Source organism: Brienomyrus brachyistius, chromosome 12, assembly GCF_023856365.1.
Source record: "Brienomyrus brachyistius isolate T26 chromosome 12, BBRACH_0.4, whole genome shotgun sequence".
Classification (NCBI taxonomy): domain Eukaryota; kingdom Metazoa; phylum Chordata; class Actinopteri; order Osteoglossiformes; family Mormyridae; genus Brienomyrus; species Brienomyrus brachyistius.
Window position 1 is genome coordinate 21,248,102 of NC_064544.1, and position 25,666 is coordinate 21,273,767.

Sequence of the window (25,666 nt, forward strand, 5' to 3'; positions counted from 1 at the left end):
CTTGTCGGATTTAAGGTACCACAGTTTAAATGGACTTCATATTCATATTCATTCACTTACACTTTGCCAGACTACCTTAAATCCGACAAGTTACCCCAATAAGCCAGTAACCCCGCTTCGTAGTACAGGCCACTGAACAGCACTTACAAATCAATGTATTTTAACCCTTGGTTCATTCACTTAGAGTCTACAATTCCTTACCCACAAAATCACAAGGAATATTGACAAACAAGTGACTTTATCATGCCTGATGACTGAACTCCTGTTTTGAATGGTGAAATGTGGTTAATCACTCTGCTTTTCAGACAAGCACACTATACTGTATTTACCTCTGGTAGGGTCTCCCAAGGCAAACTGCTTCTAGGTGAGTGGTCAAATTAAGTGCTGTTCAGAAAAACCCTATGAAGAATAATGTACTATCTGCCAAAAAAGAAAGTCACCATTTCAATTTAAATCAGCAAAGGCAATGACCGGATCACTATTACAGCTCAGCAACATTACACAGCAGTAAAGTGAAGTCAGCTGAGTACCTGAATCCACTCAATGGTCAGGTTATCCCTCCATCCACCATCAATGTTTTTCTTCCCTAATGGCACAGGCATATGGCAGGACAAGAATGCCAAGATTCATGGTGCTCGAATTGTGCAAGAGTGGTTCAGGAGCAGTCAGAGGAGGAGTCATTTTCACACATGATATGGCCACCACAGAGTCTTGACCGTAACCTCAGTGAAAGTCTTTGGAATATGCTGGAGAAGACTTTACGGAGTGGGTCAAATCCCATCATCAGTACAAGATCTCGGTGAGAAATTAATGTAAATCTGGATGAATATAAATGTTGAGATGTTGCATAAGTTTGTGGAAACAATAGCATGAGAACAAAAAACAGGTCACACTTAATAAGAATTATTAATTATTAAGCAAAGTACAGCCTGTTTTTCCATCCATTTTCCAAACTGCTTATCCTACTGGGTCGCGGGGGGTCCGGAGCCTATCCCGGAAGCAATGGGCACGAGGCAGGGAATAACCCAGCATGGGGGGCCAGCCCATCGCAGGGCACACTCACACACCATTCACACACACCATTCACACACACCATTCACACCTAGGGGCAATTTAGCAAGTCCAATTAGCCTCAGCATGTTTTTGGACTGTGGGGGGAAACCCCACGACGACATGGGGAGAACATGCAAACTCCACACACATGTAACCCAGGTGGACACTCGAACCCAGGACCCAGAGGTGTGAGGCAACAGTGCTAACCACTGCACCACCATGCTGCCCCTGGCCTGTTTTCGTACTCTTAAGTTGATTTTTCATTGTGGTCATCACTCTGAAGCTTTGTTATATTCATAGAGTGAAGCCCATTTTTTCTGCACTCTGTTAAAACAACGCCATGACAAATGTGCACCATAATCAAACCCAAAGACAGTCCAACGAAAAATTCAAATGTCGACCCTTTTTTTGGCCGGATGGTCTATGAAGGACCATGTTACCCCGCCCCGACTGGGGAAGCCGAAGTCTGGTCTGGGTGGGAGCTCAAAGAGAAGTGGCTGGTGCCTGGGCCACCACCCATAGGGCTCGGCCGGGCATAGCCCAAAGGGTCTGCCCTCCTGTGGGCCCACTTCCTGTGGGGGTTAGGTACAATGTAGATCAGGTGACAGTCGAAGGCAGGGGCCTCGACTGACCATGGGCTACCAAATGTGGCTCTTGGCACATAGAATGTAACCTCTCTGATGGGAAAGGAGCCTGAGCTGGTGCAGGAAGTAAAGAGATACTGGCTAGATATAGCTCTGCTCATCTAAACTCCTGGAGAGTGACTGGACTCTGTTCCACTCTGGAGTTGCCCTTAGTGAGAGGCACCTGGCAGGTGTGGGTCTACATATAGCCTCCTGGGGTTCACCCTGGTGAATGAGAGGGTCTCCTCCCTTCAACTTCAAGTCAGCAGACAGACTCTGACTGTTGTCTGTTCATATGCACCAAACATCAGTTAAAGTATTCAGCATTGTTGGACACGTAGGTAATAACAGTGAAAGCTGGAAGGATGTGATTGGTTGGAATGGCCTGCTCGATTGGAATCTGTGTGTGTACCTATGATCATTAAGACTGAGATCACTAATACAAGTGACACAATATGTTTCCTCTGCAGGGTGTCTGGGCTCAGCCTTGGAGATACGGTGAGGAGCTCGGACATTTGAGAGGGGCTCAAAATAGAGCCACAGCTCCTCTGCATTGAAAGGAGGCAGTTGAGGTGTTTTGGGCTTATCCAACCAAGAGGTGAACACCATCTGAGCTGGAACGCTGTTTCAGTTCCTTGGAAGAGTGATATTGTGTGTGGGTGTGACTTATGAGCCGCAACACTGTAGGTGCAGCCTTCAGTCTGCTACTCTGGCATGGAGAATTGACTCATTGATGGCCTTTGGCTTTGACCTTGACCACAACTTACGTTTGGATTTTAGCAAGGAAGCCCACTTTTTCTATAATATTAGCAGGTGGTTGGGCAGCTAGTTGACCTTGGACCTCCAGTGGTTTTTTTTTCCCTACTTGGGGTTCTTGGTTAATCTCCTTTTCTTTCTTTCTTTCTTACGCCGATATCCAGTAATTACAGTTTTGTTTCAGTATACAAACTTCTAAATTCTGCATTTGTCACATGGAGCCCTACTTCTGCAACATGCACTGACCAGTGAAATGTTTGTTCTAGAACATTCACCGACTGTATAGACATCGAATACATTATAGTACATTGATTTTTCTAAGGATGCAAGACTGTAACAAATATATACGAAATATGAAAAATCCAAAAAAACAGTAAGACAAAAACAATAACATAGCACGATGTGAGTGCTGCAGATGCAAGGCAGGGTGCCAGAGAGGTGAAAAGGGAGGAGAAGACATACAAGGAGAGACGGAGAGAATCAATGTGAAAGTGTGCAGTAGTAGTATTAATAATAATAATAATAATAATAATAATTAATGAGATTGTTCTCAAATGTGAATTACGAGATTATGAATAGCTCTCCAAGTCTGATGTCACAGACCAGCCCAGAGGAACCCCAGTGATGTCACGTGCACACTTTGTGTAACAACTACCACGCCTCCCAGGGAATCCCAGTTTGTTAGAACCGCCCGATTTGGGAAGTACCATCCTGTCTGCGTTCTAACTCGCTGATGGGTCTTGTCTGGGCCCATGCCCCTTCCCAGCTGTGACCAAGAATTGCTCTTTCACTTTTCTACTTCTGTGAGTCTGGCACGCCTGCCAGATGTGAGATCTTCTTCATTTTCCTAGAGTTTCAGCTTTTCCTTGATGAATTCTTTCCTGTCTTTCTGCCTGTTCTTTTTTATCCTGTTTCTGTCCTGAGACCACGAGACCCGCTTAGCCCATCCACTGCCTAACACACATCGCCCGACCTTCTCCTGTCCTCCAACACTGCCTTCGCCTCCTTGGATTACTCTGGATTTGACCTGGACTGTTGTCTCTGAGTTTCTGTGCTCCTAATAAACTGGCTTTGGAAACCTGATTCTGAAGTGTGCTTCCTGCCATGCATTCCCCTCACAGAAGAATTCGCCATCAAGGATGGACCCAGCAGATCAGTTTAGTGTCCAGCAGCTGGCAGAAGCCATGGAGAGCTGGGTACTGAGTTAACAGCTGTTGGAGATTCCCTGGAATCCCCAGTTGTACAGAGCTGGTTTCTGAGGTACAGCATCTTCGCCTGTCTTATTCTACTACTCTGTTGCTCCCCATGGTCAGCGAATCACATCTCTCTCCTCCTGGGCAGTACAATGGAGATCCAGGTACTCGTACCTGCTGATTGGTTCTATTTCCATAATTGTGAAGTTGCAGCCATCCACCTTCCCCACAGAGCGTTCCCAGGTAGCATATGTGCTTATATTATTAACAGACTCTGCCAGAGAATGAATGAAAACTGCTTGGGGGTCCAGTGCATGTTTCTGCTCCAATTATAATCGGTTTGTAGATGAGACGAAGTGAGTCTTTGACCGCTCCAAGCACAGTAGGGAGATGGCACGAGAAGTGTTACAGCTCTTGCAGGCAGATGAGAGTTTTTTTCAACGTCACGTTGGTCGAGTGGTGGGGAATCCTCAAAACTCAGGTTCTACCCCCTCTAGTGGTTTATGCCCTGAATGGGCATAGGATGGCATGTTTCTCGTGTCACCATTCTGGTGAGTCTCTCTCTGGGTGATAACGATGTTGAGGAGATATCCTTATTTGTCACTGACTCTCCTTTGGTGCCTGGCGCTGCTGGGGCACCCTTAGTTTGTCAGACACAATCTTCATGTTAACTGGGAGAAGGGGACACAGTAATTGGCTGGAGTTCGTTCTGTGTCACGCAGTGACTACACGCAGCCCTACCACAAGAGGTTCTCGTCAGTGGGGAGGATTACTCCGACTTGTCTGCAGTTCCTGCCAAATTCCTTTACCTGAAGCAGCTATTTAGTAAGTTCCGCACTTTGTCCCTTCCTCTGCACCACACGTTAACTGCACAATTGATTTACTGCTGCACCAGAGAGAAGGGATATGGGGCACTTATGGCTCAGCAGGGATTCATAAATAAGAAAGACAGGTCCTTCTGCCCCTGCATCGACTACAGGGATTTGAATGAGATCACTGTTATGAACCGCTATCTCCTACCCCTGTTATCTTCAGTCGTCGATCTTCTTCAGGGAGCCATGGTGTTCGCCAGGTTTGATTTACGGAATACATGCCACTTTGTTAAGATCCAGATAGGGGATAAATGGAAATCAGCCATCAAAACTCCCACAGGCCACTATGAGTACCTGGTGATGCCCTTTGGTTTGACTAATGCACCGGCGGTGTTCCAAGGCCTGATCAGCAATTAGTGTCCCCCAAGGCATGTTGAATAAGTTCATGTTCATCTGTCCTGATGACATATTAAGTTACTGCAGTTAAACAAATTCTGTGTCAAAGTGGAGAAATGCAAATTTCATATGCACACAGTTTCTTTCTTGTCAGTCTTTTTTTTTATTGCAGTGTTCCCTGATTTTCAAGATGGAGCCATCCTACATTGATCCTGACTGACCAGAAGAACCTGGAATACCATTAGTCTGTGAAATGGCTCAGTGCTTGCCAGGCAAAATGGTCTCTCTTTTTCACCTGTTTTAATTATCAAAGCTCCTATAGGCCTGGGTCCAAGAAATGTAAACCTGATGACCTATTGTACCAGTTCAGGGAGGAGGGAGGTAAGCAGGACTCCAGTCCCATCTTGCAGTTTGGTTGTTTTGTTGGCGTGGTCATATGGGGAATAGAGAACGCTGTCAAGGGCGGTTCGACATTTTGTTAACCACCAGTCAGCTTTTCGTTCCTGATTTTTTTGTACCATCAGACCTTCCTGTGGGAACATTCATCTCTTGGCCAGAAACCCTGGTGTCCATCACTTCTAGCACTTGCTTAAGCTACAGTTTAGGTGGCCCACCATGCTTTTGGAATATCCATAGTTTTGTAGCCTTGTACAGCATCTGTGCGGAGAACATGACCCTGTCTCAAACCCCAGTGGATTTTTTACAACCCCTTTCCATTCCTCATTGTCCCTGGTCCCATGTGGCCTTGGATTTCATGACCGGCCTTCCTCCTTCCTGTGGGTTCATTAATGTTCTTTCAATAGTGGACTGCTTTTCAAAGGCTGCTCGTTTTGTTTTAAACTGCCCTGCACAATGGAGACTGTGCAGCGCCGTGGTCTACTTATTGATGTTGTCTCCAACAGGGGTCCATTTTTCATTTATGTCAAGAATCCTGCATTTTGATTGGCACCACAGCCAGTCTTTCATAAGATTTCTACCCCTAGTCCAATGGACAAACTGAAAAGATGACACTCAGCCATTGCCACATGATGCTCTTCTGCACATTATTTAACTGTACAGTTATTGCACAACTGCATACACTTTTGTACATACATATATTTGTCAAATGTTTTATGTGTTATATATTTATACTTATATTTTGATTGTTAATTCATATAACACTACGACTGCTTCAAGAGGCTTTGTATACAAGCATTTTACTCTCATGTATCGTACCTGTGTACTGCTGCAAATGATGTGACAATAAAAAGTGATTTGATTTGATTTGAAAGGTCAACCAGGATCTGGAGAGGATGCCAAATTGCCTGGCCTTCCATACCTGAAGTAGCTACCTCCTCTGGGCAGAATACTCTCACAATTAACTCTCTGTGTTGTTTATGGGTCTACTTCCTTTGCAGTGTTGCTTAGGCTGTCAGCCTCTATTGTTCCTGCCCCTGGAGGAGAGGGTTATCAGTCCACCAGTTCCTATGCCACTGCCTGAAAATATGGAGGTTGGCCAGAGCATCCCTGTTGAGTTCTAGGGCATGAATGAAGTATACTAACCGGCACCTGTCCCGGACCCCTCCTCTAAATTTAGGTCAAAAGGTCTAGTTGAGTACTAAGGACCTCCTTCTGTGCATCCTGTCGCGTAAGTTGATGTCCTGTTTATTGGAGCCTTTCCCCATTACCAAAATCATTAGCCCCACTGCAGTACATCTTCAGCTACTGACGACCATGCAGCGAATCCAACCAATGTTCCATGTGTCTCTCCTTCTCTTCTCAAGCCCCATGTTGTCATTCTCCTGTCCTCCCCTGCACTGCTTCCTCCTCCGCCAAGGCAGATTGATGGAGTTGAGGCATATATGGTCCATCCTTTATTGGAGGTCCATTGCAGGAGTTGTGGGCTGCGGTTTTTGGAGGATTGGGAGTGGTACAGCCCAGAAGAATGGTCCTGGATGCCAGTGAAACACGTCTACGACCCTTCTGTCATTGCTGATTTTTGTCCTGACCATCCCAGGGTTCTGGATCGCCCGCCTAGTAGCGGTTTTTGAAGGGGGGCTGCTGTCATCGACCAGCCCAGGGGAACCCCAGTGACATAACGTGGACACTCGACATAACTATGACCATGTCTTCTAGGGAATCCCGGTATGCAAGAATCGCCCAATCAGGGAAGCCCCATCCTGTCTGCCTCCTAACTCACTAGTAGATCTCGTTTGGGCCATGTCCCTTTCCAGGTGTGACCAAGAATCACTAATTGACTTTTTTACTTCTGCTGACACAAGATCTTCTTGGTTTTCCTCGAGTTTGTGTGTTTCTCTTGTGAATTCTGTCCTGTCTGTCTGTCTGATTTTCCCTTGTTTCTGCCCTCAGACTATGTGACCCACCTAGCCCGCCCACTGCTTACACATATCGCCAGACCTTCACCTCCTGATTTGGATTCTGTTTTGGATTACTCTGGCATTGACCTGGACTGTTGACTGAGTTTGTGTTGCTCCTAATAAACCGGCTTTGGAAACTTGATTCCGCACAAGTGTCCTTCCTAGCATAAATTCCCCTCAAAGCCTGGTCCATGAAGGTTGTTGGGTGTATTTTGTTCAATTTCAGCTCCTAAATATGGCATCAAAGTGTAATAAGTACTTGACTTTTCTAAAACCTGCAGCGTAATGGGTACTGCATTGTTTTCAGTTGAATGACTTGTGTTGCATTGAAATACAGCTGGCAAGGTTTCCGATGAATTTCAGTTATGGACTCAAGGTTTTTTTTTCTTTACGGCTAAATTAAATTACATGTGCAGAAACTGCAGGCCTACAACATGAGTCCAATTAAAATCATTTAGATAACCACATTTTAAGTTTACTAAATACATCAAATCTATTTTACGATTCAATTAAATCAGAAATAACAGAATTGTCTCTTTTTTGTTTATTTATTTTTGTGTTCTTTATCCGAAACATTATGTATGTGCCCATACAAAGGATTATCAGATATGCATTGTTTTATGAACCAAATATCCGACACGGCTTGTGTCCAGCCTCACTAGTGGCCACTAGCGACAACACCGAGAGCCCGACGCCTGCGCTGAAGCGCCTGTCAAATGGCAGGAGAGAGATCCGCTTGCCCGGCCGTCCCTGCATAAATACATAGGAAACTCCTCTTTGCTCAACATACGCACACTGCCATCTAATCGCGATGGTCTCATGGATTATCTCTAGACTTGTGGTGTAAGTAACATGCTCATCTTTTTCCCTCTCACTTACATTAATAGCTAAGTGTTAGTTGCAGTGCAGGCGCGGCTTTGGCGTTAATGGATTAGGGCTGACTTGCTTTGACACATGCAGATGTTCATATGTCAGATGCCTGCTACAGGGTAAAGCAGGGCTTTCAACGTTGCGTATTAAAGCAAACGAGCAAGCTTTCTGCATGCTTCATCTCTGCAAAATGACGACGGCTTGATTATTATACTCGGGATTTTGAGATGTATTGTGGTTTATTCTGATCATTTCCCTATGATGCCCGGATAAGCTGGGTTGTAGGCTTTCTGTCGCCCTTGCTTCCAATTGGCAGCCTTTTGTTTGCTTTCCGAGATTTGTTGCTGTCTTTGTCGTGATTTCTCGCAATAATCCAAGCTTCTTCAGAAACAAATATCTGCATGCTGTGTAACGCATAAACGAATGTATATAAAAACGAATGCGTGTATTATTAGCTTTGAAAAATAAATCATAATATGATTCCCAATAATGACGATATAGGCGCTGTCCTTGCAGACACGAAGATCTGACGTATTGTCTCTTTCATGCTCGCCGCCTAACGCCAGGACTCTCCATTTATTGCGTTTATAATATGAAATGCATATAAGGAGGTCTATTGACATTGTCAACGTATGGGTTTTATAACGCATTAATTTTATTTGTTATGTATAAGAAAACCTTGCATGCCAAAACAATACCACAATTGCCGTTTAGAAAGTAATATGTGATTTTCTGAATTTAAAGATTTAGCTTAAGCGGTCACTGAAAAGAAGGTTCTAAATGTTTATCTTCTGCTCTGAGAAAATTGCGAAACCATATAATCTCTCCTGCTTTTATGTGCGATATTAGTTAATCTAGTCTTCCACAGAATGGAAACCTTAAAATAGCATGTATGATATGTTTTTTATTGAACTATCACCAAAGTGAGTCTTCTCATTCAGCTATCCAGTTTGAATAAGATGCTATATTCCATTAAGGGGATTATAGCGATACCCCAACGTTGATGTCTTCTTGTTAGCATCGAGAATTGTTGTTCCAATTGAAGGTCTACATCGAGGACATACAGTAGCTGTCATGAAGTATCAGACAGGCCGGTTTCTGTGCAGCCATATGGCTCTTCGATCAGGAGCCGGAATACCGTGCCGTTTATAGATCAAGGGCCCATAGGTAAAACCGGAAAGAAATAGACGCCTCCTGCATCTAAATCTCCTTTCAAGTGCGTGAAAAATAAATAAATAACATACGAATAAAAGAATCTGATGAGTCATGCATAGTTAACCAGTTGACAATGATTTTGAAGATATTCCTGTTTCATGCACATGCAGTTTGTGTATAAATATATGCTTCTTAAGTACATTGAAAATAACTGAAGATATGTTAAACGTTTCACTAACAAGTAGGATATCGTTTAATCATTAGTAATTATTAATATATTTTTTTATTTCCACACTCCTGGTCATGATACAAGTCACTGAAATGTTTGTATTACCTTAAACATATTTTATGTAGCACATGCAGAGCATCTCATCCTGTTGTGTTGATTAGGGAGACTATGGAGGACTGTTTCTTAACAACTTTAGCTAGTTCTCATCTCTCCGTCAAGATGTCTGACATCTTAAATTAGACTTAATAGCAAATCTGATATTTAATCAATTTGTGATTAATGCATTGAATTAAAATGTACATAAAATGATTCATTTTAGCCTTATTTAGTGGACCAGTGATTAGGCTGTAGAATGAAATATTACTTCTAAGCATTATTTGTTGTTAAAAGATGGTTAGTTATTGCATGTTATTATGCTAGTAGTTTTGTATATGACAATAAACATTAAAGTAAATATTTAGGGAACAGTGTAACCTGTACCCACAGTCTACAGAGTGACACTTCTCAAGTGTTTCTCAAGTCAGCAGAAGCCCAGTGGATCAATTTAACATCATTTAGCTGATTCGAATCACTGGACGGAGCATGAAGAAGGTTAGCAGGTGTAAGCTGACCTGGTTCCCTTTCAAGCTCCATTTCCTGTATGTAGCACTGATGTTACCATGCATGTTTGTGTCTGACCATACAGAGCAGTCTTTCTTAAATCAGGCCTCGGGGACTCCCAGACAGTCCAGGTTTTTGTTCCCTCCCAGCTCCCTGCCAGACAATCCACATTTTTTGGAGCTGGGAGGGAGCAAAAACATGGACCGTCTCGGGGTTCCTGAGGACCGGATTGAGAAAAACTGATTTAGAGGAACGTTCAGGGTCAAAGCAGAAGGATAGCAGACCTAAAGCATCGATATAGCCCTGTTAGCTTTGAAAAATTCATACTCTCAAGTCAGATATGAATTAGTTTGTGTGCTGCCTTGGTAACCCTCCTTTGAGGCTGTGTTAACTGCAGGAGGCGCAGAGACCCAGAGAGCGGAGCCCCGCTTTGGCGGCCCCACCCTGCTCAGTGCTCCACAGCAACATTAAGCAGGCGTCTACGTGGGCCTGAGTACATCGCTTGGTGACACCCGCAGCCGGTAGACTGAAGGGAGGCAGGTGGATGACAGCTGACCCACTGGCGGAGCCGAGTACTAGTTTTAACCCTTCCTAAGCTGCCATGTGTCATATGTTTATGAGGGGAGACTTCAGATGAAGTAACTGGCCTTGGCAGGTTGGGAAATAGCATGTCATTAAGCAGGCCTGGAACCTATAGCCCCGTGAAACACGGTGTTAAATCGGCATCCATTATGGGGTAGAATGTGGTGAATAATGAACAGAAATGTTAGCCCCGGTTTTGGGTTACCAGGCTGTAGGGAAACTGAAATTAGTGTAAACTGCAAAAAGGTATTTCCTGCCTTGTTTTCTTATCCTAGTTCTGTAGGAAGTTCAAAAGGGTAGCAATGCATCATGATCTCATGCATTCTCTACTGGAATTCACGGCTACTGGAGCCATACCTAGGTAATCTATAAGCACTGTGTTTGTCAGAATCTCTGTCTGTCTGTCTGTCTGTCCTTAAATATTGTCAGCCTTCCTTCAGATGTTCTCCTCCCTTCCCTAGATGGCTAAGCGTCTTTAGGATCTCTGTTCCTTTTGGTTGCCAAAATACCCTTGTACCACACACTACACAAGTCACCGTTAGGGATGCCACATAGGTTGTGCACTAAAGCAATAGGGACCCACAGGGTGAAATCCCAGGAAATACAAATGTTGTTGTGCCCTAGGAATTTACATCCAAGTAACCAGTGCTAGTCAAAATGTAGGTTTTTTTTTTAACCAGCCAAGAAATGAATTGTGTAGGTGAAGATTGTGATGGAGTGTCCTTCCCCCCTATCCAAAGACGGCATTAGCATCCAGAAGCGTCTTGCATTGCATGGATCCTGTGACATTAGCTCCTTGGGCAGCGGGTAATCAGTGAGTAATACAATATTCGATGAAGTCGTACCTTAATTTGGAACAGTTTACTGCTTTATCCTCTCTGTTGGCACACAAACACATTTAAAAATAACTCGTGTGGGGGTTAGAGTTCAGCAGCTGAAGCTGGGCCTCTACAGTCCGCATGGAGATTCCCGTCAGCTTCAGCGAGGTAATGCAAATGGCTGCCACACCACACGGGCAGCACGGCCCAAGCTTTCCGCTTCTCTCCTGCGATGTACGATCCCCACAAACAGTAAAATCTAATGCATATGTAAATAAACGATGCGATGCAGCATAAGCAATGGATGGTCCATATTCTTGGATGAAGGTGGGTGGGTTATGTTTGTCAGTCAAATGTGGGGTAAGTCTTGAAGATTTGCTACAAAACCTGAACAGAAAATGGACCTTTAAGACATGCAGACTTAAGTGGATTGTCCTAGAACTGTAACACGTATCCCACAGTAGGCAATAAATCAATAATTAGTCTCTGCTGAGGGGGATTCTGCATGTTCAGCTTTGTTCAATTTAGCTGGTCTATTATAAGGGCCAGTTAGTGGGCTCAGTTTGATAAAAGCCAGCTGAGTGTCAGTAATGGGAAACACAGGAAGCTGTAAGCGATGAAATGTCATGATTCTTACCACCTTACACCGTCCACATCTGCATTTTGGGGCAATGGGTAGCTTAGCGGGTTAAGAGTTTTTGCTCGTGTCCAGTTGGGCATGGTTTGAACCTGCGGTCAGCAAAGTAATCATATCACTGTTGGACCCTTGAGCAAGACCCTCAATCCTCTGCTGCTGTGGGGGCATCGGGGGGGGGGGGGGGGGGGGCATGGGGGCTTCTGCTCTGACGCCAAACATTCCTCACTATGTTGCATTGGGCAACAAGTTTACTCTCAGTAAAATCTCTTTTTATGGCAGTTCCCAGTACTGACTTAATTATAGCTTGAAGATCAAAGAAGAGAAATATCACAAACCTAACTTCAATATCAATCCATCTTCTGCACAGTTACTCTGATCGGGGTCTCAGGAGTTTAATATCCAAATCCGAGTTACACATCAGAATATCAGTTACACACTTGCGTTTAGTGTCACGGCCAGATTTCTTGCTTTAGCTGCCATGTGAGAAACCCAGCAGTGAAAATCAGCTCTAATGGGCATAGATGTATTTCTAAAAGTCAGAGTGACAGTCAGCAGCCACAGATATGTCAGGCATGCTCAGAATAGCTAATCTTACAGGTCAGAGTAACTACGTCTAATCTTCAGTACTCTCACTGTGTGTTATTTACTGTCTGATGACATGTGTTTGTTCAGCATAACCCAGACAGAGATAGGGGGACCTTCACTACTGCCGTCTACTGTAGACAGGATAAGGTGCAGTTCAGGCTCACAAAAGGCATGTCAGGATGTCTTTTTGGTCTGTAGTTGGTGCTGGAACAGAACGCCATTAACTTCTGCAGCACTGGTCCAGCGTGTTAAGCCTGTAGTGTGGGTTTGTTCCCAGGGTCTGGGTTACAGGCTAGGTACACAAACTGGAGCCTGGTGTCATTTACGGCTGTGGAGCTGCAATATAAGCTGTATCAATGACACGCTGCAGAGCAGTATAACCCAGCGCAGATGCTTACAAGTTGTATAAACCATCCACACATCCATCCGTCTTCAGAGCACTTATTGGGGTCCCAGGGGGGCCTGGAGCCTATCCCACACAGGGTAGTAAGGGTACAAGCTAGGATCACGTCCCAGATGAAATACCAGTTTGTATAAATCAATATCATGAAATGAGAACAAAAACAAACTGGTTCATTTATTAAATATAATTTAGAACCCATATCATCAAATGGAAAATGAGGAAATTAGGGTTAATATCAGGGTTTAACACTGTGTCGTGCACTATTGTAAGCCAAGTCGAAAAACTGGGTAAGTTACTAGCTGAAGCAATAATGCCAAGGTGTAGAATTTTGGTTTATTACATGTACACTCAGCGCGCCTGTGCCGAGTTTAGCTAGAAGTGCATCCTTGTTGACAGTCTGCTTATTACTGCATTCAAGGTTTGTGTTTTTGCAAAGGTATCCCACTGTGACCAGGGACAGGAAGCTGCACTGTGACTTCCCAGGTCACCATTATAGCAGAAAACGAAACTAAACTGGGGCCAAATCTGTGGATCTTCAGTGCTAGCGAGAGCCATGACCTTCCTCTGATTTCTTACATCAGCATAAATTTATTTTGATGATATTTTCAGCATAAAGGTATTACTGAGAGCTTGTCAATTGTACCAAACAGGAAGTTAGCGTAGAAGAAAAACATGCTTGATTAGTTGACCTAAACACCATCTTTAGAGAATGGCAGGTAACTTCCTGGTATTCATCACGTTGTGGTCTGTGGCCCCACGGAACAAGATCCCAGTGTGTTTGTCTGGAGGGAGATGGATAAGAACTGGATGTGCAGGAAGTGAGAGGAGATGTGTAGGAAGTGAGATTTTCAGTCACGGGAAGTGAGGAGCCATGTGCAGCTTGTGCAGGCGACTGGGAGTCACGTAAAGGCCGGAACTGCTGATATCAGGTGCAAGTAGATGTTCAATCCAGACTGTAACTGCCCAGATGTGTCCTTGGAGTTCACAGTTTTCCCTGACTTTCTATTTTGTTTTTATTGAAGTGCTATGTGGTACCTGATTCGTCAGCAACAACTACTGTCCAATAAAAAGATTACAACAAGTGAGACATCCTCTGCTCACAAGGTCAATAGGAAAATCTAATTACGACTTGCAGACAGCACCACGATATTAAGATTGTCAGGTGTGATTTGCTTTGGGGCTCCAAAGATGGTGAGTTTATCTAATAATGATATTCTCCTCTAGAAAGCCTTTTCTGTCTCTTCCCATCATTTATCATTGTATGAAGACATACTTTTTATTTTTACTCAAATTCAATTGCACAGAAAATTCAGTCAGTCAAAGACGAAAGTCGAATTGTGAGACAGTAAGATGGTATGACTTGCTTCAAATGAAGTCGAATTGTGAGACAGCAAAGGATTAATTCCTCAAGATTGATGTCAGTTTGAATTTCATTCTTAAACAAGGCAGTTTGCATCCAAAACGTCACTAAATTGAAGAATATAATAGAAAAGAATAGAACGGAACAGAATAGAATGAAACAGAATAGAATAGAATAGAATAGAATAGAATAGAATAGAATAGAATAGAATTGTGATACTTCATTCATGCCCTTGGGGAAATTCTCTTTTCACATATCCCATCATGCTCAGCATGAGACACAGACACATATATAGGTGAGAGCAAGTTTGGGGTCACATTGCAGTGTTAGCCAGTGTGCAACGGTCCTGGAATATTTGAAGGATAAGAAGTAGCATGTCAAACTTTTCAGGTTTCTTGAACGGTTATAAGGAATGAAAGTGAATGCTAGGTTTTTATGAAGAATTTGCAATATGCATATTACTTAAAAAATGACTACTGTCTCTCAAAGTTGTTGTAAACCTCTTTTTAACAAACATTTCTGATAGATATAGTCCATTGTTTTGTAAGATAACTTAGAGAAATATGAAAGGTGCAGACAAAGAGAGTGAGTGAGTGAGAACTGATGAGAATTCCGGGCACTTTTTTCTCTGTCTGGTGATGCAATGTCCGTGTAAAGTCACATGACCAAAGTGAAATGTATTTGCTTGTATTCTATTTTTTACATGTACAATTATTTTCATCTTAATTTAAAGATATTAGGTATTATATGAGTTTTCATTGTTTCAATAAATCTTTGAGAAGAATTTTTTTTGGCCTGGACAATCTTATTAGGAGAAATTAAACTAATTAAAGGAAAAACGGTCATGTCTATTTGTAAATACTTCATAAGCATTAGATAAGCCTTATTTGCTCTTTTACGACTCCCTCATTATTTAAATGACACATTGTGATGAAATGACTGGTTTAAAAGCTGAAAACACTTAGTCAGTAAGTCAGCCCTAGCTCACGCCGTATAATTCGGCTATTCTTATTTCCCTCAGCGCTGGAATTCCTCCTTGCTCAGCACACACACATACGGCCGCGTTTAGAAACAGATGAGACCCTTTCCTTTGTCTCTGCTGACAAGCGCTGTGTTGTCCCGTGAGCTCGACCAAATGTAACCTTGTGAGAGTGCGTACAATTCCGTGCATCAGCGAGGTGCCTGCTGTGTGTACGTCCAGAATAAAGACAGGCAGATACGGCGTGTGTGTCTCAAGTAAGGCGAGACAGGGCGGGACAGCACCCCCCATCCTACGCTCAGCATATTCAGAGGAGCCAGAATAATCCCTCTCGCTGCGTGTAGGAGGTCAGGCAAATGCTGGTGCTAATTTTAAATCCGTATCTAACACCTGTTGTTTCTCATAGCCCTAGGAGCACATGTCTAGCACCCGCTTGACCCCGTAGCCCAGTTTCTGGTGCTTTGTCAGAAGCACACCTCCAATTTTAAATCCCGCCCACAATTATGCTAGTTGTAAATTGCCCATAGCAAATGACTGTATTCTCTAAGTTTTGTACTCTGTACATCCTGGGACAGGCTCCCTGATAGCCCTTACCAGGATACGTGGTTGGAATTGGATAGTAATACCATCCATCCATTTTCCAAACCGCTTTATCCTATTGGGTCGCGGGGGGTCCGGAGCCTATCCCGGAAGCAATGGGCACGAGGCAGGGAACAACCCAGGATGGGGGGCCAGCCCATCGCAGGGCACACTCACACACCATTCACTCACACATGCACTCCTACGGGCAATTTAGCAAATCCAATTAGCCTCAGCATGTTTTTGGACTGTGGGGGGAAACCGGAGTACCCGGAGGAAACTCCACGACGACATGGGGAGAATATGCAAACTCCACACACATGTGACCCAGGCGGAGACTCGAACCCGGGTCCCAGAGGTGTGAGGCAACAGTGCTAACCACTGCACCACCATGCCGCCCCCGATAGTAATACCAGCAACAGTTATTTAAAAAATGCATTTTGGTGTTTTTGGTGTGGTGAATTTTTGATGGTATTTGAGCCCTCCTTTTTCACAGCTGATCATTGTGAATTTTTCATATTAATAATTAGAAAGCAGGTAATGATAAAAGGCCACATTAAAACCTTTGTTTTTTTACCAATGTGAACTGAAACCATTTGGTTGGATCAAATACTGTCCTCCAGTCACTGTTAATAAAATGGAAAAGATCCCCCTTTTTTTAGCAATAGCACGTTTTCCAAATGCCCATTGTTTTCGAAGTCACATGACTTGGTCTTCTGTGTATGTGTGATGAGAGTGACCTTTCCTTCCTCTCCTGTCAGGCTTATTTTTGGCACGCTGTACCCGGCCTATTCCTCATACAAAGCCGTCAAGTCGAAAGACGTGAAGGAGTATGTGAGTATCACGCGTGCCCCTATCAGAGAAAGCCCTGGACTTTTCACCTGTTGTTGTAAAGATCATGCTTACATTCTGCCACCTGCAGGTAAAATGGATGATGTACTGGATCATATTCGCTCTGTTCACCACAGCAGAAACAATCACAGACATCTTTCTTTGCTGGTGAGCATTGAAATCACGTTTCCAAACTCTTCTCTCAATAGTATGGTTCTCACCTCCTATATGTCCTTGGTTAACTTGTTTAAAGTTTAAATTTATTCATAGTCCCAACAATTGAGCTGATAAATACAAATAAAATTAAAGAAACTCAATTATAATTATGTTGAGGCTTGACAATTGCAAACATTAGGCAGTTGCATATTTAAGAGATATCTGCCCAGAAGCATTAAATGACATGTTAATAAGGTTATGATTTATGGATGTACATGTATTGTGACATGATGGCCTGTTGAGAAGCTGCCGTGCACCAATAGGGGGTGATCAGCACCATGCAGAGCGGTGGTAACCGTGGTTTCCTCACAGTCAGCCTCAAGAGGAGCCAGTGGGGTATGGCTGGTAACTGATTCACCCAATCAGAGGGTGAGACAGTTTTCCCTTAAAGGGAAGGTGCTTTGAGGTTGACTGTCCTGAAGGGACTGATGCCTGTTATTGGCTCGGGAACACTAGAGGAACACTGCTCTTCATGGGCTGGCACCCGGTTACACCCCCCTTGCTCTGTGATGTTCCCTGAATGAACCTGCCCCACTCAAGGGCTCTTGTCTCCCAAGTTTCCTTACCGTAAAACCTGTATATAAGCACACACACACATTTCTTTCTCTTCTCTTATGGTAGCAGTAGGGTATGTTAATCGTCCTCTCCATTTGATAACAGGCTTCCATTTTACTACGAGCTGAAGATCGCCTTTGTGGTGTGGCTACTATCCCCGTACACTAAAGGCTCCAGCGTGCTCTACAGGAAGTTTGTTCACCCAACCCTATCCTCCAAGGAAAAGGTACAACCCCTGTTCACTGTGTCTGTGGGTGATTAATAATGGAACGAAGACCTATTTTCACATACTCACAATTACTTTTGCCTTGCTCTTGAGGTTTTAATTTTAAATCACACAGTTTCAGCTGAGGTCTTTCAAACATCATGGTTGCCTCAACGGACTTTTGGCTTTTTAAATTTATTTCTTTTGTTCTTAAGGCTTCCTCTAGTGGTGTCCTGTATTGAATAAGTGACTGGGAATATTGATATCAATGATACAATGTTTAGTGTACTTTAAAACAGCACCCTACCTTCTGCTACTGAATTCATTTTTACAGAGGATTTTGCATCATCCCCGCAACCCAGTAGGATAAGTGGTTTGGAAAATGGATGGATGGATGGATTTTGCATCATTTAACGTGAAGAGTCTAAGCTGAGGTTTTTCGGATCTAATAAACAGAAGTGGAAAGTTCAGGTGCAGAAAGTACAAATCCAGACCAGGGTTTTGTTTCAACCAACCAGCTGAGTACTATGTGACTGTGACTCTTTATACTCAACTACTTGGTTGAAACAAAACCCTGGTCTAGATTTGTGCTTTCTGGACCTGAACTTTTCACCTCTTCTAATAAGCACTATGGGAGTAAGGTCCTTACTATCTCCCAGGATGCAGTGTGCCTGGCATTTACTATGCGTCAGTGTCAGTGTTGGCCAGTGGGAGATTAATGCACTTTCCTGTGTGTGGTGTACATGATACGGGCAGGTATAAGAAGCAGTGTATAACTCAGGGCGATGGCGTCTGTGCTCATGTCCGGAAGTTTCAAATGCCATGGCTGGCACAGTAATCTTATAACTGCTGGGCTGTTAACCTCTCCCCCCCCCCGCTCACTGACCCCAAACTGTCCTCACTTGTATGTCGCATTGTACAGAAGTGTCTGATAAATATGTAAATCGGCAGAAAGCATCCGGGTGCTACCTCAGGAATGCCATTATTTACTCCAAAGAGTGAATTCCTGAAACTTGACTGCTGAGAGCTTAATAATTACTATCCTGTGCTTGAACTTGAGACATTGAGTATATTTCCCATCATTTCCTGCTGTTTAGGTAGGAGTGTGTTAGCTGCTGATGCAGACACATGTAAATTCATCCCTAACGTTTCACATGTGCGTTTGTGGTTTTTAGGATATTGACGACTATCTCTGCCAAGCAAAGGACAAGAGCTACGATGCCTTGGTGCATTTTGGGAGAAAGGGGCTCAACGTCGCCGCCACGGCTGCAGTGACGGCTGCCGCCAAGGTATCTGTCTCGCACGCCGCCGATCACAAAAGCACTGTCTCACTGCGGGATTGTGGGCAATCGTCTCCCATGCTTGGTCTCAGTCGGCTTGCCTCACTCGTATAGTTAAAATTTAGTAGAAAAGCACCACCTGAATAAGGTTGTAGCAGTGTCAGCTATGACTCTGTTTAATGACAATGCAATGTCCACATTTCTGTGAAATAGAAAAGGAGGCAAAAGCAGCTGTCATTGGATAGGTTCCTTGTTAAAATTGCACAAAAAGAAAAAGATTCCAGTGAGCCTACAGATAGCAGTAATTCAGGTAGTTGTAGTGAAAGTCGTCCTACAAAATAACCCTCCACATCTCCTCTCTCTCGCCTCGTTCACACCATCCATGATTCTTTTCAAAGGTAAAGTGCAGGTTAATTTGTTTTATGTATTTTTAATTTATTAAAATTAAATTAATCATTAATCATTTTTATATGAATATTTTTGGGTTGTGGAACGAATCATCCGAGTTTCCATTATTTCAAATGGGAAAATTTGCTTTGATATACGAGTGCTTTGGATTACAAGCACGTTTCCGGAACAAATTATGCTCGCAATCCGAGGTTTTACTGTAATTCGTTTTTAAACAAGTTTCATGTATATTAGTCAGGAAAAAAAAATCAATATATATTAAATATATTATATCAATGCAAGTTAACCTGAGGACAGGCCACTAACAGCTATGTTTAAGAATGACAGTCGTGCAGCAGATGGTTGATGTGCTGTGTTGACTCCACATTGTCGGTGCTGTTGGTGGGTAGGGCTGTGGTCCCACATCTCTACAATGGGACACTTGATAGCCACCCTGGCTGTATGTGTGTGCCTTTGGACTTCTCTGAATTTTCCTTTGCCCTGTGATGGACTGGCATCTCAACCACAGTGACTCCTGCTTTGTGCCCTGTGCTTCTCGGCATACGCTTCATTCTCAAAGAGATCCTACACTGGAAGATGAATGGACTTATACATCAATAGCAGCTTTCCTGGAATGGGCTTCGAATTAGGTGATTAATCAGGTTCCATCAGCTGAATCGCCAAATGCCCCAAGATCATAGGAGAACATTTCAGTGGGTGTGAGTACAAAGCTTTACTGTGTCAGTTGTTCATTTTGTAAAAAGCAGTCATTCCCTCTAGAACCAGGCTCTTTTGTTCCTACAAACAATGACCACACGGATGCATTTTTATAAAGTAAACTTTTAAAAACTTGAATAACCAAAGTGGACTCCAGTATTTGTATTTGAAGCTGAAAGGTATTTGACCGCATCTTTGACCAGGGTAAACAGTTGTAAACAGCTGAAACAGTTGAAGGGATTTCTAGGAATTTCTATTTGTAAATTCATCTGGGCTCCTGTCTGACTTTAGCTATGTTCTTTAAAAACCTGTCCAGTCATCCCTACTGTCCATCCAAGAGGATTTTCTCAGCAGTGATGGCCTCCTCCTTCTAGGTCTACCGCACAAGCCCGCGTTGTGAGGTGACTGAGGTCTTGCTGACTCATTGGCGTTCTTTTGTTGACTCAGTAGCCCCTGAGCTCACAGGCCATCTGAAGTGTTTACATCTTTACACAGTGGCCTGATTTGGAAGGAGAGCTGATCTCGGCACAGTCTGGGTGGGCCTACATCCTTCCCTTCCTTAATGACTGAATGCGCTGTTCCCAGAGGAGGTTCCGATACTCATCCTGGGGAGAGGGCAAACCGCTAGAAACAGGGGAAGGACTTGACAGCTGGTTCTGTCACTGATTAAGCCGTTTAAGGCTCCAGTACCGTCTCCTAACGCCCTTCCTATTTCCCCATAAAGGGATTTGTTAGCTTAAAAGCACCTGTATCTCTGCTTGGGTGAATACAGGCCCTTTCAAGCCTATCAAATCGAATCACCTCCATTTTGAGGTGACGCTGCAGTTATTTCCATTCTCCCTGATTAGCTGTGCGTAAACTTTATTACCTTACATTTTCAGCAGGCACTCCTTCTCCCAAATGACATACAAGTGAGGAAATCTTGGGGTCAGTGAGCATTCGTAGAGCTGCTGTGATTAGGGGCCTTGGTCAAGGGCCCAATGGTGATGTCATTGCACTGGGAGATTCAAAACTTACAAATATGGACACAGATCCACCGATCTCTAATCTATCAGGCTACCCCCTCCCACACTTCAAAGACACACACACACACACACATACATGTAGGGCATACCTATCTTTATGGGGCCGCTCATTTACTTCTATGGGAAAAATGCTAATGGTAACTATGACAACCTTAACCCCCACCCTGCCCTAACCATAACCATAAGTAACCAAGCAAAATACAAGTTTTTGCTTTTTTAGTTTTTTCATAGCAGTCACTGATTTTTATAAAATAGAGTTTTCCCTTATGGGGACCAGGAAACCAGTCCCCATAAGGGAAAAAAAATTATCACGATATTTATCACGTTAAGGGGACATTGTGTCCCCATAAGGATAGGTATACTCTCTCACACACACATACACACATACACACACACACACACACACACACACACTCACACACTCACAATGATGGCAGCTCACATGCAAGTCCTTCTCCTTTATGAACAATACACTAAACATTCAGTGAATAGCTGCTCAAAATAAACAGCTACAAACTTTACTGTGTGTTATCTGCTTAAATGAGGACTGTGTTTGAGTAAAGACACGCCCCTTCTGTGATCCTGCTGTTATGACACCCTTATTCATCCGAGCTAATGGCCACATGATTGAGCTTGTAGAGACACACGTCAAGAGCTAGAAGGAAAAAAGCATGTGGAAGATTAAAATGAAGGCTCAGTTATGGAGAGAAAAGCTTATAAGAAATTTATAAATACTGTACTCATACAGCACCAGTCAAAAGTCTGGTTGCACCTACACATGGATTTTTTGTACTATTCACTACATTAAAGTATAAAGACATTAAAACTGTAAAATAACATGTGGAATTGTGCACTGACCAAAAAAGTATTTTAAAAATGTTGGGGGTCAGTTCTGTAGGTTAGGGCTCAGAAGGTTGTTCGTTCAAATCCCGTGGTTGGCAGAGTGATGCCACCATTGTGCCCTTGAGCAAGGCCCTTAACCCCACTTGCTACAGGGACTGTCTGACCCTACTTTCTCCTCTATGCCAGGTTCATGAGGTGGCCTCCTGAGATGGTTTGCCAGTTGTCCTGAAGGAGATCCCACAAATATGCTGAGCACTCATTGGCCGCTTATCCTTAACTATGTGATCAAACTCCTCCGAAACCATTTCTACTGTGTTTAGGTCAGGTGGTCAGGTCATGTGATGCAACCCTGTATTATTCTCCTTTTTAGGCAGCTTAGTGTGTCCAAACTTTTGACTGGTACTGTAGGTAATATTTTTCGCATCCTATTAGGAATTAACTAATTAGGGACCTCACCAATTATCTTAAACTTCCTTATTGATAAATGTTGTACATTTCCCGAAACTTAGATCTTAAATTATATGTTGTTTATGTAGCAATATTAATATTAGGAGTGTAAATCTTCAGCCGAAAGGTTTCCTTTTACCTTCAGTGTCTGGGGACCAAAAATGTCAATACAAGTCTATTAGAATCAGGTGCTGACAGCTCTCATTAAAAACAGGTATTTAACTGTCGCTAACAGACCACAGAGGCATCTTCCCGCAGGTGAGGTCATCATAACGTGTTTGCAGCTCATTAGTCATTTTGCATGCAATTAACAAGGTTTACTCTGTTTTGAGATTCCTGCCCCATTATGGTTATAGTTAGTAAAGGTTATAGGATAATGTTACCTTGCAGCATAAGATAACATGAGATGAGATAAGATGAGGTAAGATAAGATACAATAACATAAGTTACAATTAGATAAAAAGCTTCATTGTCATACTTCCATATGATGAAATTTAGTTAACATCTCTCCTTTCACAAGAAAAAAACAGATTGTAAAAAATGAAATATTTTATATATTACATTAAAAATGGTCATATGAGAATAAACATATAGGAAGCAGTAAACAATTTGAGGAGTCTTTGAATATGCAGTGAAATTTGTTTCAGTGTATTGAGGTGTGGTATTTTCAGCCGTATTCACAATATTTCCCACGAAGCGACATGCTGATCAGTTTGCAGAGTGGAGAGGAGAGAAAACAGCTCCCGGAAAGAAGGAGTGTCTCATTCTGTTTGTCCGGGATCTGATTGCACTCTCCCGCTTGCCGGATGGTAATGGTGCAAACAGCACCATAAAGAAGGTTTAAATTCAATATCTCACACGTGTAATACTTGACGGAATCTGGATGTTTCAGCAGAAAAACTCTTTAACTGAGTGTAGCTTTAAGCATTTAAAATCCCCACTTTAATTATTCAGAAAGTATTCCTTATTAAGCTGAAAGAGTTTAATGAAAGGCCTTCTCATCTTCATCAGGTTTCCCACCTGTGTGACGTAAGCATTTACAGGGAACTCACACACTGGCAGGTAATTCCTAGCATGGAAGAAAAGGAGAAACTAACTGCCTCTGCTGTGGGGCGCCCTCCTCAGGCTGAGAAGGGTACTAACCCCCTCCTGTATCTGAATCTCCCAGACACAAGTCATCCACCATCTGGGAGCACTGAGCCAGACCAAAGTCTGCAGTCACTAACTGCATCTCTTTTACTGGTGTTGAGGTTACCGGCCTCTAACAGACTTGGGCGGCTGGTCTTTGCATTTCCACAGAGTGCTGGAAAACAGACATGATTTCATACCTGTTTTTCCTTCAAAACATGCTGGGACTAGACGACATATTCCAGGCAAAATCCCATCCTACCCGAGTCTAGCTGCAGGAATGGTCTAGAGTGAAAGTTTACCAAAATATCTCCTGTTATCCACATTTAGAATGGAGGGAGATGCTTATGTCAGCAGTGTTTCCCTGGTCATTAGGGCATCCCGCAAAATGTTCATGAATAAGACTTTAATATTGATGATAAAACAGAAGTTGACTGCATTGCACAGATTTTGGCTGCCGCTAAGGCAGAGACTGTGAAGTCATTGGTGCAGCTTCTGTTCTTTTTGTGTTCAGGTATGAAACCACAGCCTGTTTAATGAAGGGCTGCCTCATTAGAAACCCCTCCCACTGAATATGCATATTCTCGCGGTTGCCATGAAGAAAGCGCTCGCCGTCCCACATCACCTTCCTTTTGCGCTTGCATGTCACCAGGGCCAGGGGGCGCTGTCCGAGCGGCTGAGGAGCTTCAGCATGCAGGACCTGTCTGTCATCCAGAGAGATGCCTCTCCACCCAGCATCAGCCCGGGGGTGACTCGGTCCACCACGGGCCACCCCAGGGCCAGGATGACTGCCCGTAGCAACTCGGAGGCGGCCACGTCTAAAAGTAAGGACCCCCCCAGCCTTGAACCTTACGGAAACAAACAACTGCCCCCACCGTCTTTAGACGAAAATGTATCTGCCATTAGAAGACAATGCTCTGTATTTTTTACCCCATAATTCAATAAGGAAAGAATTTTTTTCTAAGGAAGAACTACTAATTATTGCCACTAATTATTTAATCCGCGTAATTGCGTATTAAATGTCAAAAATGTCTTATCAAAATTTGATTACAAAGAAAGAAATCAGACTTAAATGTTGTCCCAAAAACTAAAAAATATCAAAGTGGGTTCTAGAGAATTCTGGGTCAACTGTGCTATTCACGGTCCTGAAAATCCAGTTTCTGCAGTGGTGATCTCTCCTATTAATTACTGTGAATAACAACTAAATCAGACCCTTCAGAACCCAGCATTAAAAATCCATGCTGAGACCTTGAATCCATCTAATAGAACTTCGACCATAACAATCAGACGGAAAAAAAAAATTGGTCCTACATATTTTTATATATATCATTTGTACCTTGGGGAACAAAACTGCAGCAGGGCTGTGCCCTTTATCTCACAGTGTAATGCAGTTCCTCTCCTCTTTGGGCTTAGTTAGGATCTACATCTTGATGCATAGTCGAAAGCAAGATGAAAAGTAGTTCTCATACTTAAGGCAGTCCCAGTGTTGGCAGCTATATCACATAGCCAGCATTGTGTACTGGGAGCCTGGGACTTGGAAATGTTCTATTACCATCAGCAAGACATATTCACACTTTTCTGGCTACATCGCTAGCAGCCTGGGCTTCCGAGTTAGTGCTCATGCTGTTCCTGTCACCATGCAAACTGTAATGGCTGAAGCTTTGCTGAGGAAAACAAGTCGCTTGGAGATGGACCACGTCCAATCTGGACCAGATTCACAATCTCAGTGACTCATCAAGGCATATTTAAGCTATCAGAGAGTGATGTAATTCTGTGCTCCCATAAAATCACTTTCAGAAACATTTAAAATCTGACTGGGAATACAGATATTGTAATTAAAGGAAGGAACCGTCACCAGAATCCTATAATAGATATGCCCGTTGTATTTATTCCAATCTGGTATTTTTCACTTGTATAATTGTATAATATAATACTTCATTCACTTATATATTATAAAAATTTTGATCACCCAAAAGTTGTATGATCGTGTCACTTAGTCCTTCCCTTTTTAGCCAATGTAGCAGCTTATCCATCACCCATTGGAC

General features: G+C 43.1%; 1 protein-coding gene across 3 annotated transcripts in view; it reads left to right on the forward strand.

Moving 5' to 3' along the window:
- Positions 1-7,889: 7,889 nt before the first annotated feature.
- The window catches only part of LOC125704944 (receptor expression-enhancing protein 1-like), a 29,277-nt gene continuing 11,500 nt past the window's right edge, over positions 7,890-25,666 (forward strand). For 2 of the 3 annotated variants that reach the window (XM_048971114.1, XM_048971115.1), the window contains exons 1-7: positions 7,890-8,033; positions 16,749-16,821; positions 16,910-16,986; positions 17,695-17,815; positions 18,970-19,083; positions 23,505-23,555; positions 24,274-24,445. In XM_048971114.1, the coding sequence (XP_048827071.1) occupies positions 8,002-8,033; positions 16,749-16,821; positions 16,910-16,986; positions 17,695-17,815; positions 18,970-19,083; positions 23,505-23,555; positions 24,274-24,445 (640 nt within the window). In that variant the 5' untranslated portion in view covers positions 7,890-8,001. The remainder of the gene's footprint in view (positions 8,034-16,748; positions 16,822-16,909; positions 16,987-17,694; positions 17,816-18,969; positions 19,084-23,504; positions 23,556-24,273; positions 24,446-25,666) is intronic. The other variant, XM_048971116.1, reaches the window with a different exon arrangement.